Below are 14,405 nucleotides of genomic sequence, written 5' to 3'. Positions count from 1 at the left end.
TGCTGCACTCCTATTTGACTAACGTGGTATTGTGCTAACATTTTTAAGACAATAAGAGGAAGCACTACAGATCATTTAACTCTGATTCCACGGCTGCACGACCAAGAACAGTTTCAATGTTTCTGGCTGACCAACAGGGTCTGAAGATCACACACCACGAGTAAACATGGATACCGCATATATTAGACACATTTATAACCATAAAAGTCAATGATGTATATGTCAGAAGGCATATACTCTCACCATAATGTTCTAATTATAGTCAACATTGTAGACCACAGAGTAGCTTAAGCCAAGTTCAGCTGGTGGGACATATACCAGCTCTCAGGTTAGGGTGAATAATTTGAAAAACTTGAGCTGGATTTTTTTCCCCTATAAGTACAACTTTTACCTGTTCCATGTAACGATCGATTTTGGATTGTGCCTCGGGAGAGAGTTCAATATCTTTGGCTCCATAGACAGCCTGGGCAATGGTTCTTATCTTTTCCACAATTGGAAGCTGGAGAAACACAAATGACAACAAAATCATTAACTTAAATATGGTTAAAGAATTAAGGGAAAGCTTAGTGAGACTTTCTGTAATTGCTTAAAATTCATTACCAGATTCCCTCCTCATCAACTGTAGTATCTGAAGCACTTTTCTATCATCCTTAATGTACTGAAATTTTCAGATCAGAGATCAGTGAGCAAATAAGAAGCCTTACATGTTCAGCCAGTTCTGAGGCTGCTTATCTAGCTAAATTATTTTTATCCACTGCATCCCTCTAAAAAAATTAGGGAATTCCCTGGTGGTCCAGTTGGTTAGGACTCTGTGCTCTCACTGCTAAGGGCGTGGGTTCCATCCCAGGTTGGGGAACTAAGATCTCACAAGCTGCGTGGCATGGCCAAAACAAACAAACAAACAAAAAAACAAAAACAAAAAACCATGTTTATACTATGCTATTTCATGGTCTTTTAAGTCAGAACAAAAGTCTCCTAACTAAATAGTGCTGGTGTTTAAGTGGCCTCAACCTGAGTCATATAACACAAAACACAACAGTCCTAAAGAACAAGTGTGTGTGTATATATACATATATATATGTATATATATGTTTTGTGAACAGGAATGGGTTGAGATTTTAATATAAATGCTGATGTGATCAAACACTTTATTGGAAAACCAGATGTTGAACCTACTGTCACTTTAGCAAAGTATGAGACATCAAGGAGAATGGGAAAAATCCAGGAAGACTAGATATGGGCATACAAGTGTGTGGGGAGGAGATGGAAAGGTCTTCCATAATGTTGGATGCAACACCTGGATATAGGTTGCTAATAAAATACTGAAAGTGGCCTTAAGAGACAAGGATGGTTGATTAGGAAAGGAATGTGCCATAGGTACAGTGACTCTTCATTCAAGCAAAGCATTGACAACATTGTTCCTAATTTCACTGTGCGAAGAAAACAAATCAGCATAAAGAAAGTGGCTGGTGGGTTGGTTGGTTCAGTGAAGGGCTGCTGGACCAAGTGCTGATGGAATGGACATCAACACAGGCGCAGAAGCCTCAAGGACTTTGCTGGGCAGTGGCGAATGGTACGTTTGCATGAATTGCTGTGATATACACAGGAGGGAGAGTAACCTAACAGGAGAACCTAATAGAACCTCAAACTGCTTTAAAATGTGTTTTTTATTACTACAAGTTTTAATACTGTAGAGTTGTTCTGTGGCCTGTAACTGAAATACTGGATGTTTCAACAAATAAAAAAGAAATGAAGGTGCAAGTCATGATCTTTCATTGAAGGACATAAAAGAGGATCTGACTTAATGGAGAGCAATACTTTGTTCATGGATGAGGAGACTGAATAGAGGTTAGGTGTCTCAAACTTAATCTATGAATCCAATCCAATTCCAATAAAAATCCTGAGAGCACTTAGGTTACTCAGGCAACCAATTTTAAAATTCATAATGAAGAGTAATGGCATAAATAGGTAAGATAACTGCAAAAATAAATAAAATCAAAAGAACAAAGATGGGGACCTGCTGTACCAGGTATCAATCATATTACAAAACTATGCTAAATAATTCCATGTGGTACTGGGCACAGGACGACATGATTAATCAAGGCAAGATAAGAAAGAACACAGAAGGACACCTCAGCAGGTGTGGGATAGTATATAGTAGACGTGGCACAGAACAGGGAAAGTGTTGACTATCCAACTGACTTTTGGCTGGAGAGAAATAAAATGAAATTCCTGCCTCACATCAGGCCCCCAAATAAGTCCAACATGGAACAAAGGCAAAACCCTCAAAGTCTAAACTCTACATATTGGGGAAAAAATAATTGGGAACTCTTTTCATTACCCTGAGGTAGGGAAGGATTTCTTAAATAAGGTAACAACAGACTATGCCTTAAAGGAAATGATTTGTAGACTTGACATCAAAATTTAAAGTTTCTTGTATTAAAAAAAAAGACCTCAAAAATAAGGATAAAGCATAAGGAATAGTCTTGGAAAAGATATTTGCAAATATTTAAAAGATTAGTTACTGGAATGCATAAACCTCCCATAAATTCAGAAAAAGACAGATATTTAATACGAGGCAAAAGTGACTAATAACAGTATGAAAAAATGCCCAATCTCATTAGTAATCAAGAAAAGACGAATTAAAATGATGAAAAACCAATTCACACCCATGAGATGAGCAAAACTGAAAGGATGAGAATATCAAGTATATATGAGGATGTGGGGAAGACGATCCTTTGAAGTGCTCTTAGTTGAGATGTTAATGGTCTCTCCTACCAGGAAAGCTTCCTAACTGGTCTCTTCACTCCAAATATACCCTCTACTGTACCACAAGTCTAACCTTCCTAAAATGTACCAAAGTAAGAAAAACTCAAGATCAACCTCTGCTAAAACTCCCTGAGTGATCTAAGACCTATTTCAAAGGCCAGCATCTCCAGGAAGCCTGTACTGACCTTCCTGAAGCACATGTGGGCATTCTCTTCTTTACCATCCGAATGATACTGCAGTGCTCTGACGTGACCTGGGTGTTTCACGGGACCAGAGGTTCAGCAGGGCCTGGCAGTGAGTGGCTGCTAGCACTGTCTCGGGAGCTAGCTAGCCCACGCTCTCCTGGGATGCACTGAGGGACCTCAAATGGTAACAGTGCTAGCATCAAACTAGGACGCTGAAATCTACTGAACGGCAAGGAGTCTTTTGTAAACCACGTCACAAGAGAAATCAGAGAAGAATTCTCCACCTCTAGAAGAGACAACTCTAGAAAGAAATGATCATTATTTTCCAGGAAGGCAGAAGGTGAAGCAAGGACAGAAATTAGAAGGAAATGTTTAAGGAAGAGCAATAATAACCAGAGCTGCCTCACTCAGGCAGAGTTTAGGGTAAGCTGGGTCTATCTTCAGGGTTGTTGCATGAGAATTACCGCATGAGTGCAAAGCTGAGGCTGGGCGAGAGAAAACCTCGAGGGTAACTTCTAATGTAAAAGGTTCCACATTCGTTACCCAAAGAATTGAGAACAGCCATAAACTCTTTGAGGTCAAGGACCTCCTCTTGTTCACCTAGAGGTGGGATACAGTACAGGCCCTGGAGTACAGAGTGGGTTGTTAACATACAGTTGAATAACTGAAAAAATACTTTCTGAACTTCCTGTTGACAAAGCAAGGATTCTGCGTGATGTGATAGTTATAAAAGAAAGGTCAGGTGATGATGCGCTGGAGACAACAGGAAGGGGACTTTTTATGTGAATCTTAGATCTCAGTCATCAGCACGGGCTGACGGACATTGAAGTGCTTGCTATTCACGCTGCACTTAAGCTATCGTTTCCTCTGAGGGTCAAGAAAGGCCTTGCCTTTTTAAGAAATAAAAGTTAAGAGGATGCTGGAAGATACTTCTAGCACTCGCACAGCAAGCACAAGGAGCACACTTCATCGGGGGAAGGCAGCTCACAGGATATGGTATCCCCCAAGCATGCTCGCTCACCTTGGCCTCTCTAGCCCTCCAGGTACTACAGAGCAGCTGGGCGACGCCTGTGGGGCAGGAGGGCTTAGGAAGAACACGGACCCTTCTTATAACTGGTTGAATCATGCAACCTCATTCCTAGGATGGAGATGTGAACACTCCACTGCACTCATTTCACTGCAAGCACTTAAGCAATGCAGTGTGTTGTAAATACCATGCTACACAAACCTTAAGTAATATTATGATGATGGTGTGAGGGCAATAGGGTTAACTAAACCTTTGTTTTCTCCGGAGTTAAAACAAAACAGATTATCACAACTCGTGACACATTTAATGAACAGAATGCACTGTTTACTGAACTCTAGATTGTTCTGAAACCAGGAAGTCAGTGAGTGTGACTTTTAAGATAATTAAAAAAACTCACATGTGAACAAGGTAACAGTAAATGGATGACAGTGAAGGAATTGGTGTGAGTGGGTATTTAACTGATTTATTTTTAGTTTTTAAACATAAATTTTTTTCAACCCATATATTTAATTTTTAATTGTGGTAAAATACGCATAACAGAGAATTTACCACCTTAATCATTTTGAAGCACACAGTTCTGTACTCTTGCCGGCCTCGACATGCACAAAGCTGTGCAATGTGAGCCTAAGAGAAGGACCATCACCGCCTGGTGTGTGTCCCATGGCCCCATTCTGGATGAATAAAGTGCTTCAGATCACGTAGCTAGGAATTCCAAGACCAAAGTTCTCTTTGAACTCTTGCTACAATTTTTCTTTTACAGCTATGTGTACAAGTAAATAAATAAGAATATCTTGGTTAACACAACTTTGGGGTTTAATATCAAAACTAAAACCTGCACTGATAAGGCAGCTCCACTGCATACAACCTATTTATACTGTGACAGCAGGCAAGGAACTTCCTGCTGTTTCCCTGCTTGATTTCAGGGAGAAGTGTAATCTTTAAAGAAAAGCCAAGTTGAGTCCAATGATCTTGATCTGAACTTGATATTCACTTGTGCTGCTCTGTTTTAAGTGGTAGTTTTTATAAAACAAATAAAATGGTAAAATACATTATGAATGTGTATGCATTAACATCCCTGGCTTTCCTCCAACTCCCTAAATATTTACAAATCAATCTATTCACCACCGCTTTCCTCCTCACATCCCAGATGTCTAGGACAGTAGCCTGCAATCAGCAGCCACTCCACAAACACCTGCTGAATGCATAAGCATCCACGGCAAGTCCTTTCAAGATGTCATGGTGTACAAAGACCATGGGGTGTCATGGGGTGGGGACAATGACACAGGAAAGTATGACAGAATGGAGTGTGTGATGAAGGCTCTGCATATGTGTTACTGCTGATGTTGGAAGATCACAGAATGCGGGGGAAGGCATGGAAATCAGCACAAGCAGGCAGGACCTAAAAAGGAACTTGAATGGTGCTTGAAGGACGTGAGACATTTTAATAGGCAATAAGAGCAAAGATTATTTCACACAAGGAGAAAGGTGTGAATGGTGGCAAAGACAACGCTTCCTCTGGAAAGAGTGACTACTCTATTTATATTATGCACAATGTACTCATAAGCTACTCCACAAAGCCTGGCGTCTTTGATCATTTTGGAACTAACACTGTTAAATCTCCATCTTCGCCAGGAATATAACTCTGAACATATTCTATATTAATTTCCTCCCAAACCTCTTAAATGTATAAAATAACTGAAATACTCTAGAACAGGGCTTTCCGATGGAAACTTTCTCTGATGCTGCAAATGTTCTACGACCATGCTCTCCAGGCTAGTAGCCACCAGCCTCGTGTGGCTATTAAGTAGCTGAAATGGGACTACTGCAATGGAGGAAATGAGCTCTTAATTTTAGTTAATTTAAATTTCAATAGCTTCCTGTGACCAGTGGCTACTGAACTGGGCAGCACAGCTCTAGAAAAGAACCCTGACTGTCTACAGTCTCTTGCTTAGAGTCTGCCCATCTGGAAGCCTGGCTGAGTGACACCGGGAAGGTAGGTTGGAGGATGTGGGGGCCTTCACTTTTCACCACATTCCTTGTGTTGATAGGGTGATTCAGGCTCACAGAAATTAAGTTACTCAAAGTCAGATAGCATATCCTTCTTGGAAAGACTTCTGGAATCATTACATTATTTAAGACCTGCTGTTTAGTGGAATAAACTTCAGAAAAGCAGTGACTTAAATTTTTGGTGACAAGAAAATGGACAAAAACAAAGTGAAATAGAACCAACGTTAAAAATGAAGGTGCTAGCCACTATGGAGAATATATGTGGAGGGCCCTTAAAAAACTAAAAATTGAGCTACCACATGGTCCTGCAATCCCACTTCTGGGCATACATCTGGGGAAGACTCTAATTCGAAAAGACACATGCACCCAATGTTCACTGCTGCACTACTGACAATAGCCAAGACACAGAAGCAACCAAAATGTCCATCCACAGTAGAATGGATGAAGAAGATATGGTACATACATACAATGGACTACTACTCAGTCATAAGGAAGAATGAAACGCCATTTGGAGCAATATGGATGGCCCTAGAGATTATCATACTAAGACAGAAAAAGACAAATATCATATGATATCACTTATATGTGGAAACTAAAAAAATGATATAAATGAACTCATTAACAAAACAGAAATAGACTCACAAAGAAGACAAATTTACAGTTACCAAAAGGGAAGTGGGAGGGGATAAATTAGGAGTTTGGGATTAACATACACACACTACCATATTTGAGTAGATAAACAACAAGGTCCTACTGTATAACACAGGGAACTATATTCAATATCTTGCATAACCTATAATGGAAAAGAGTCTGAAAAAGAATATACATATTCTTTTCTGAAAAGAATATATATATACATATATATATAAATACAACTATATATATATATATAAATATAAATAAATCACTTTGCTAGACACCAGAAACTAACCCAACATTGTAAATCAACTATACTTCAATAAAACAACAAAAAAGAAGTTGCTAGAATTGAGGACAATAAAGAAGTATGAAGGTCTTATAATATAGGGCCATCTCATCTTTTTTTAAATTTTTTTAATTTTTTTATTTTTATTTATTTTTGTTTTTTTCTTATTTTTTGGGGCCATCTCATCTTATTTGGACATTAGGTTCTAAAGTCCGCAGCCCTGAAGGTCTCTTAGAAGACCCATGAAAGCACACAATCCTCTATTATCAGTATTCCACTATCTTTTAAGCACACAACTGTTGAAGTGTTGGAACACACTGCTGTTTCCTCAGCCACCACAGTGAATGAAAACTACACTGTTCTTTTGTTTTACCAAGGCCTAGAGTGGAACTCATGTAAGTTAATTGTTCCTGTGCTGTAATGTCAGCAAGAAGTCTCCAAAGCTCATAAAATATTAAAAGAGAGAAATCAATTATAAATTTGCAAGTCGAATAGAAATTTCTGGACATATAGTAAGTATTTCAATTTGTATTCTGTATTTTAAATGAAGCATGGATTTTCAGTGATCTACAAGTGCAGTTTGGTAAATGGCCTTTCCCGTACTTCACATAAAAGTATATAACATGAAACCAGCTTACTCCAGGGGGATGCTCTAATAAAGCATCCCCTTGGTGTCATGGGAGTTGTGGCTGAGAACAACAGACCCTTGTATCTTTGACACAAAGCATGTCCTTGGCTGGAAACCAGCACATCTGAGCTACCCACGGTGTACGTGCCGGCTGCCATGAGCCAGCTCCCTGAGCGGCTAGCCCTGCTGGCTCATTGGTCCTGAGCAACAGGTCACCCCAGAAGGATCCCAGAAGAACCTTGGTCTCTAAAGACAACTGGGATGTGTGGTGGAGATAACTGGGGTCTGGGAAAGGAAAAAAGGCTCATTGCCAGACAGTCTGCGTTTGTCCATGTGAAATGATAAGAAATTCACATTCACATCACAGGAGTGACATGACATACTTGTTTTTGTTTGTTGTTTGTTTTTTGCCTTCAGTTTGATTTGTTTCAGGTCACAGGAATTCAAATAAAGCTATGTATTCTTTGTTGTTTGTCTGTCCAATTTACTGTAGATGGTCATCTTGAGGACTATATTTCCTAAGACCAAATATGCAAAGGGATTAACATAGTGACTAACAGAGCAAGCTTAAGTGATACTAATATAGTGCCTTGTGTTTAAAATTTGCTCATTGAATATTTTATTTGTTTATTTGGTTGTGTTCAGTCTTAGTTGCGGCTCTTGGGCTCCTTAGTTGTGGCATGCAAACTCTTATTTGGGGCATGCATGTGGGAACTAATTCCCTGACCAGAGATTGAACTCAAGGCCCCTGCACTGGGAATCTTAACCACTGTGCCACCAGGGAGTCCCTGCTCATTCAATATTGATTCATTTGAATTTCGTTTCATCTAGTGGGAAAATTTTAGATTTTTACTACTGGTTGAGGATTTTTTTCTCACTATGGTTCCCTGCTTTTTATCCTTAATTTTATTTAAAATTTTTTTTAATTTAAAATTTTATTTTTTAAAATATTTTATTTTATCTTATTGTTTGTTTTTGCTTTTTAATTTTTATTTTACACTAGAGTATAGTTGATTTACAACGTTGTGCTAGTTTCAGGTGTATAGCAAAGTGATTCAGTTATACATATACATATATCTATTCTTTTTCAAATTCTTTTCCCATTTAGGTTATTACAGAATATTGAGTAGAGTTCCCTGTGCAGTATACTCTTAAATAGAACATTATAGCAACACCAAAGGAAAGGAATATAGAGGAATAGATGATTTTAATGATTTCACCCAAAGGAGGAGGAAGGACTGGTAACCACTTGCTTGGCCTGATGATGTGCATGTTTTTTTTTAAAAAATTAATTGATTAATTAATTAATTAATTGGCTGCATTTGGCCTTCGTTGCTGCACCCAGGCTTTCTTTAGTTGCAGTGAGCAGGTTTGTTGTGGTGTGTGGGCTTCTCAGTGCGGTGGCTTCTCTTGTTGTGGAGCAGAGGCTCTAGGCGCACAGGCTTCAGTAGTTGTGGCACATGGGCTCAACAGCTGTGGTTCTAAGAGCACAGGCTCAGTAGTTGTGGCACACGGGCTTAGTTGCTCCGTGGCATATGGGATCTTCCCAGCCCAGGGATCAAACCCATGTCCCCTGCATTGTCAGGCAGATTCTTAACCAGGGAAGTCCTGATGTGCATGTATTTTTACGACACACCTGTTGTTCCTCCCTGCAAACCTCAGCGTGTTGTAAGACTAATATGAATGAACACAAGGGGCAGCCTGGGCTCCATTTTCCTGGGCAGGCACCATATTTCTCTCACTCACCTGCTGGAGCTGTGCTGCCAAAGAAAAATCTTCTGGTCTAAGATTGATTCAAAGTCTCACTCAAGCGTAGAGTAAACTACTTTCATGAAAGGAAAAAGAAATCATTTTCTGAAATAAAATAATTGTGAAAACAAATCCCTCACCTCTCAGATCCTGGGGTGACTGGAAGCCTGTGCTGTTTTGAGTGATTTCCTCCTCAAATCCTAAGGTTGCCGTTTTCTCTTTTGAATTGGCCTTTAATAGACCTGTGATAATATTTAAATACTGTTGCTTGCTTTTCAGGCTGAGAAAATGGATACTTTCTCTACTGAGTGGTCTCACGTCATCTGAATTTAAGTCAGAAAGGCCAGGGGATGGATGGAGTGATGGCAGAAGTGACTGGCTCACACGCAGTGGGACACTGACAGTTCATTTTACATCCCTGTCTTTCTTGCATGACCCATAATTTTGGATGAAATAATGCATTTCTAGAAACTTCCACCATGGTGACATTCCGTTTTTTGAGTTAGAAGAAAGCACTTAAATGAAACTATAGGAATCCTTGTGCCATGCACTGTTTCTTTCTCATCGGGTGCTATTTCTAGCTTCAAGGAGACAAGGCTGGGGGAAGCTTTGCCAGAATCACAAAAGGATGAACAGGATGCACTGAGCAAGAGTAAGTTGGGCTGGATCTAACAATAGGCTCAGCTCTGAAGAGACCTGTCAAACACAGCCGGGAGGCCGCGCAGATGAGTGAGGCACTGCAGGCCAAAGGAGACTGGACAGAGAACTTAGAGGCCAGTTTGTTTTTTTGACATAGAGCTGTATGAGCTGTTTGTATATTTTAGAGACCAATCCCTTGTCGGTGACTTCGTTTGCAAATAGAGTTCAAATGTTGACGAGGCCTCCCACTATGGATATAAAACTGGGGGGCCTCTCTTTCAGTTTTGATAGTGATCTGAAGTGTGTTTGCAGAAGGGTGTGATATGGAGGCAGTGTGGGAATTTGAGGTGAGAAGAGGCTGATGAGGGAGGGGCTAAAAGCAGTTCAGGCTGGATGACCAGAGCTCAACCATAAAGAAGAAAGCAGAACGTGAGTGCATAGGGAAGAGACATGGATTCTGAATGAGATTCTTAGCTGACCGGGAACATAAGGGGCAGCTTCCTGTAAAACACAACAAACAATCAGTTGCACAAAACGGGGAAAGGAGAGAGCGCTGACGACAGGACTGGTGGGAACAGGCAGACCAAGGGCAGGTCTGAGGACAGGGAGGTCAAAGCCCCTGAGAAGGAGACAACAGCACAGGGACAAGGGCATAGAAAGAAAGATCATCCTTTCTCCTTAGAGTGTTGTTCAGCAATTACAGTAAAATACAGAAGACATACAGAGATGTATGAATTAAAACTCTATGTAATTGGGAGACTGGGATACCAAATTGTACACTCTAAATATATGCAGTTTATTGTATGTTAGCCGTATCTCAATAAAAGTTCTAAAAAAGAAACTATATGTATAGTATGAATGTACACATTATTATACATTCTAAATACATAGAACTGTACGTTTAAAAATGGTTAAAATGGGAAATTTCATATTACATATATTTTTTTACAACAATTAACACCACACCCCCCCCCACACACACACACACATACACAAGTAGTTACACATATGCATTTTATTTCCTTAACATTTGAGGCTCTAGTTGCAAATGTCTGGAGTTCAATTAAAGGATAACTCTCAAAACTCTACCAACAATGGGTTTGAATCCTAAGAAATATACATAATTCCTCAATAACCAGCCAACCACCCCCATCCCCTGCCAGCAGGGGAGAAAACACTCCTAAACATACAGGCAGTGAAAGTGCAATAGTTCAGAAATCTGCGGTGCTGACTGTGGCCCTAGACAGTCTTCCCTCCCAGTCTGTTTTGATCTCCCTTGATTCTAGCCCTGCTGTGATCAAGAGAATGGCTTCACACAAGGAACAGGAAAGACCTTTTAATAAAAACAAACACCATCCTCTCTTGCTGTCAAGGTTACACCTCAAAATGTTTATAAGGATAGAGGAAGGATATGGAGGGATGTGGAGTTGGTTTTCAACCTTCACTCCGGATTTAATAAACAACATTCAGTTGGACTTTTGGTGCCATACATTCTTTGCAAAAGCAACTGACTTTTTATTATATCGCTAATGGCTCCCAATTCTAGTGGAGAAAGAAAGCTAAATACCTTGCTTTAATTTGGGGGTGCCTTTCACTCCTGGTGCACTAGGAGCTGCTAATTGCTGGTTTTAATCCACTTGAACAGGAAACCAACCCTGTAGCCCAACAAAGTTACCTGAGTTACAAGACAATTCTTGAAGGCCAATTCAGGAAATCCCCTCTCTTCCTGAAGTGAAAGTGACAGAAGGAAGAGCTGACATAGAGTCCCACCCTCCTATGTCCCAGCATTTTACTCTGGGACATTTCATTTGGTCCTCACAGCAACTGGGTGAAGTTGGTGTTAATATCAGAGACTATTTTATAGATAAGGAAGCTGAGGCTCAGAGAGTTGTCCCCACATTTATATCCATAGTGGGAGGTCTCGTCAACATTTGAACTCTATTTGCAAATGAAGTAACTGACAAGGGATTAGTCTCCAAAATATACAAACAGCTCATACAGCTCTAGGTCAAAAAAACAAACAACCCAATCAAAAAATGGGCAGATGATCTAAACAGACATTTCTCCAAAGAAGACATACAGATGGCCAAAAAGCACATGAAAAGATGCTCAACATCACTAATTATCAGAGAAATGCAAGTCAAACTACAATGAGGTGTCACCTCACATGATCAGAATGACCACCATCAAAAAGTCTACAAACAGTAAATGCTGGAGAGGGTGTGGAGAAAAGGGGACCTTCCTACACTCTTGATGGGAATGTAAACTGGTACAACCACTATGGAGAGCAGTATGGAGGTTCCTTAAGAAACTAAAAACAGAGCTAAGGTATGATCCAGCAATCTCACTCCTGGGCATGTATCCAGAAAAGACGAAAACCCTAATTAGAAAAGATACACACAAGCCAAAGTTCATAGCAGCATTATTTACAACAGCCAAGCTAAATGTCTATCGACAGAGGAATGGATGGATAAGATGTGGTACATACACACGATGGAATATGACTCAACCATAAAAAAAAATCAAAACAATGCCATTTGCAGCAACATGGATGGGTCTAGAGATGATCATACTGAAGTAAATCAAACAGAGAAAGACGAACATCATATGACATCGCTTCTACGCGGAATCTTAAAAAAACGATGTAAACAAACTTATTCACAAAACAGAGACAGATTCACAGACATGGGAAACAAACTTACGGTTACCAAAGGGAAAGGGAAGAGGCAGGGATAAATTAGGGGTCTGGGATGAACACGTCTGCACTACCATATGTGAAACAGGTAAACAACAAGGACCTACTGCATAGCACACGGAAAGGAACCCTACTCAATATTTGGGGATAACCTGTATGAGAAAGAATCTATAAAAAGAATGAATATCTGTATATGTATGACAATCACTTCACTGTGCACCTGAAACTAACACAACATTGTAAATCAACTATATGCCAATAAAATTAAAAAAAAAAAAAAAAAGATTGGAACTCAATTCCAAATGACCCCTTTATACTTCTTCCATCGAATGTCCATATTCGTCATGAGGCACGTCCCTCACCTTCTCTGAGCTCCTGTTTCTGCATTTAAGATACAGTGGAGCTCACACACCCCATGGAATCGGATGAGATGTACGTGAAATCATGTATGGAAGAGGGATTTGTTAACTAATAAAGTGTAAATACAGATTCATTTTTTTCCTCTGCTATACTACTTTCCTGGGTGCTTGCAGATGTGGAGATATTATATTGGTCAAGATATAATCGCCAAAATTAATAACAGAAAAAAGTTGTGTTTTTGTGGGGGGGACTTCTAACAGCTCCTTAAAGGAAAGGGGGACTGTGATCATCGTTAAGGGTTGAGAGGAAATGGTGCAGTGTAGTTCAAGTTTCAATATATTAATTCTCATATGATAACTTCCCCTGAGTAATTAGGCCACTGCCTCCTATTCCATATTTTAAATATAATTATTCTGAATTAATCAACAGCTACCTCTACTACCATGAACAAAAGGTGCCTGCTCTTCGGTTAGAAGCTACTCTGGTAAAAGAGGTGCAGAATTTTCTCTGGAGAACAGTGGTTCCTTCCCTCAATTTTTGAAAGTTCAGCACAGAGTGCTGAGTCAGAAGAGCAGCTTGTTTCTTGCTTTAACTAATGGACACATCATCAGAAAGCCTCATACTCTGTGAGTTGTCTGGTCTCACATTGTCTCTGAGGTCAGGTAAACACTATTTCTCTCGAGCTGTTCCTCTTTCCATTTGGGATTTTGAGATGATTTCTATGCCCCACACAAGAGCAATCACGCCCTGTGCTCCTACACTATTTCCAATTCCTCCAATGAGCTCAGGTGTCTTTCTTCTGTTAACACAAGACTGAGGCGGGGCTGAAGCAGGAACTAAGATGCCATCAGTCCTATGCTGAACACATTCTTGGTGGAACAGAATCTGGGGTGATAGCAAAATGTACCCAGAAGCCCAGTTTGTGCAGAGAAGCAAAGCAGCAGGGTGTTTTATCACTTCTTTTTTCCTGTAGGGCAGTTTCATACCTATTGAGCTGTCAAACAGCAAAGTGTTAGTCATGGGGGAAGGAAAACAAAGGGTTTCAAGAAAACCATTATTACTTAAGTAAAAATTTTAAAAAAAGAGAGAGAGAAAAGAAAAAGAAAAAGAAAAAGAAAACCATTACTTAGTCCATAAAGGTTCACCAACACTGACTATGCATGTAATTGGGAGGGAGGGCGTGGCCTGAGCTCTGTCACCGCCTGCAACGATGACTTCAGATTTCTACATTGTTACAAGACACGATTGTAAATGGTCTTATGTTATCTAAAATCGACTCGACATGTGAGGGACAGAGCTATTAGGGAGACAGTGCACAGTGAGCCAGAAGCAGCAACAGCTCTTTTCATAAACTGTCGTGTAGCAACAATAGGCTGAGCTGCTGATTCTCTAAGAAGCAAGTACACAGCTCAAATCTAATT

General features: G+C 39.9%; 1 protein-coding gene across 3 annotated transcripts in view; it reads right to left on the bottom strand.

The window, feature by feature from the left end:
• The window catches only part of MTHFD1L (methylenetetrahydrofolate dehydrogenase (NADP+ dependent) 1 like), a 176,889-nt gene that overhangs the window by 49,851 nt on the left and 112,633 nt on the right, over positions 1–14,405 (bottom strand). For all 3 annotated transcript variants that reach the window (XM_057739867.1, XM_057739869.1, XM_057739868.1), the window contains one exon: positions 392–499. In XM_057739867.1, the coding sequence (XP_057595850.1) occupies positions 392–499 (108 nt within the window). The remainder of the gene's footprint in view (positions 1–391; positions 500–14,405) is intronic.

This window comes from Hippopotamus amphibius, chromosome 6 (genome assembly GCF_030028045.1).
Source record: "Hippopotamus amphibius kiboko isolate mHipAmp2 chromosome 6, mHipAmp2.hap2, whole genome shotgun sequence".
Lineage (NCBI taxonomy): Eukaryota > Metazoa > Chordata > Mammalia > Artiodactyla > Hippopotamidae > Hippopotamus > Hippopotamus amphibius.
Note: the sequence above shows the minus strand (reverse complement) of the source record. Positions and strands in the feature narration are given on the sequence as shown.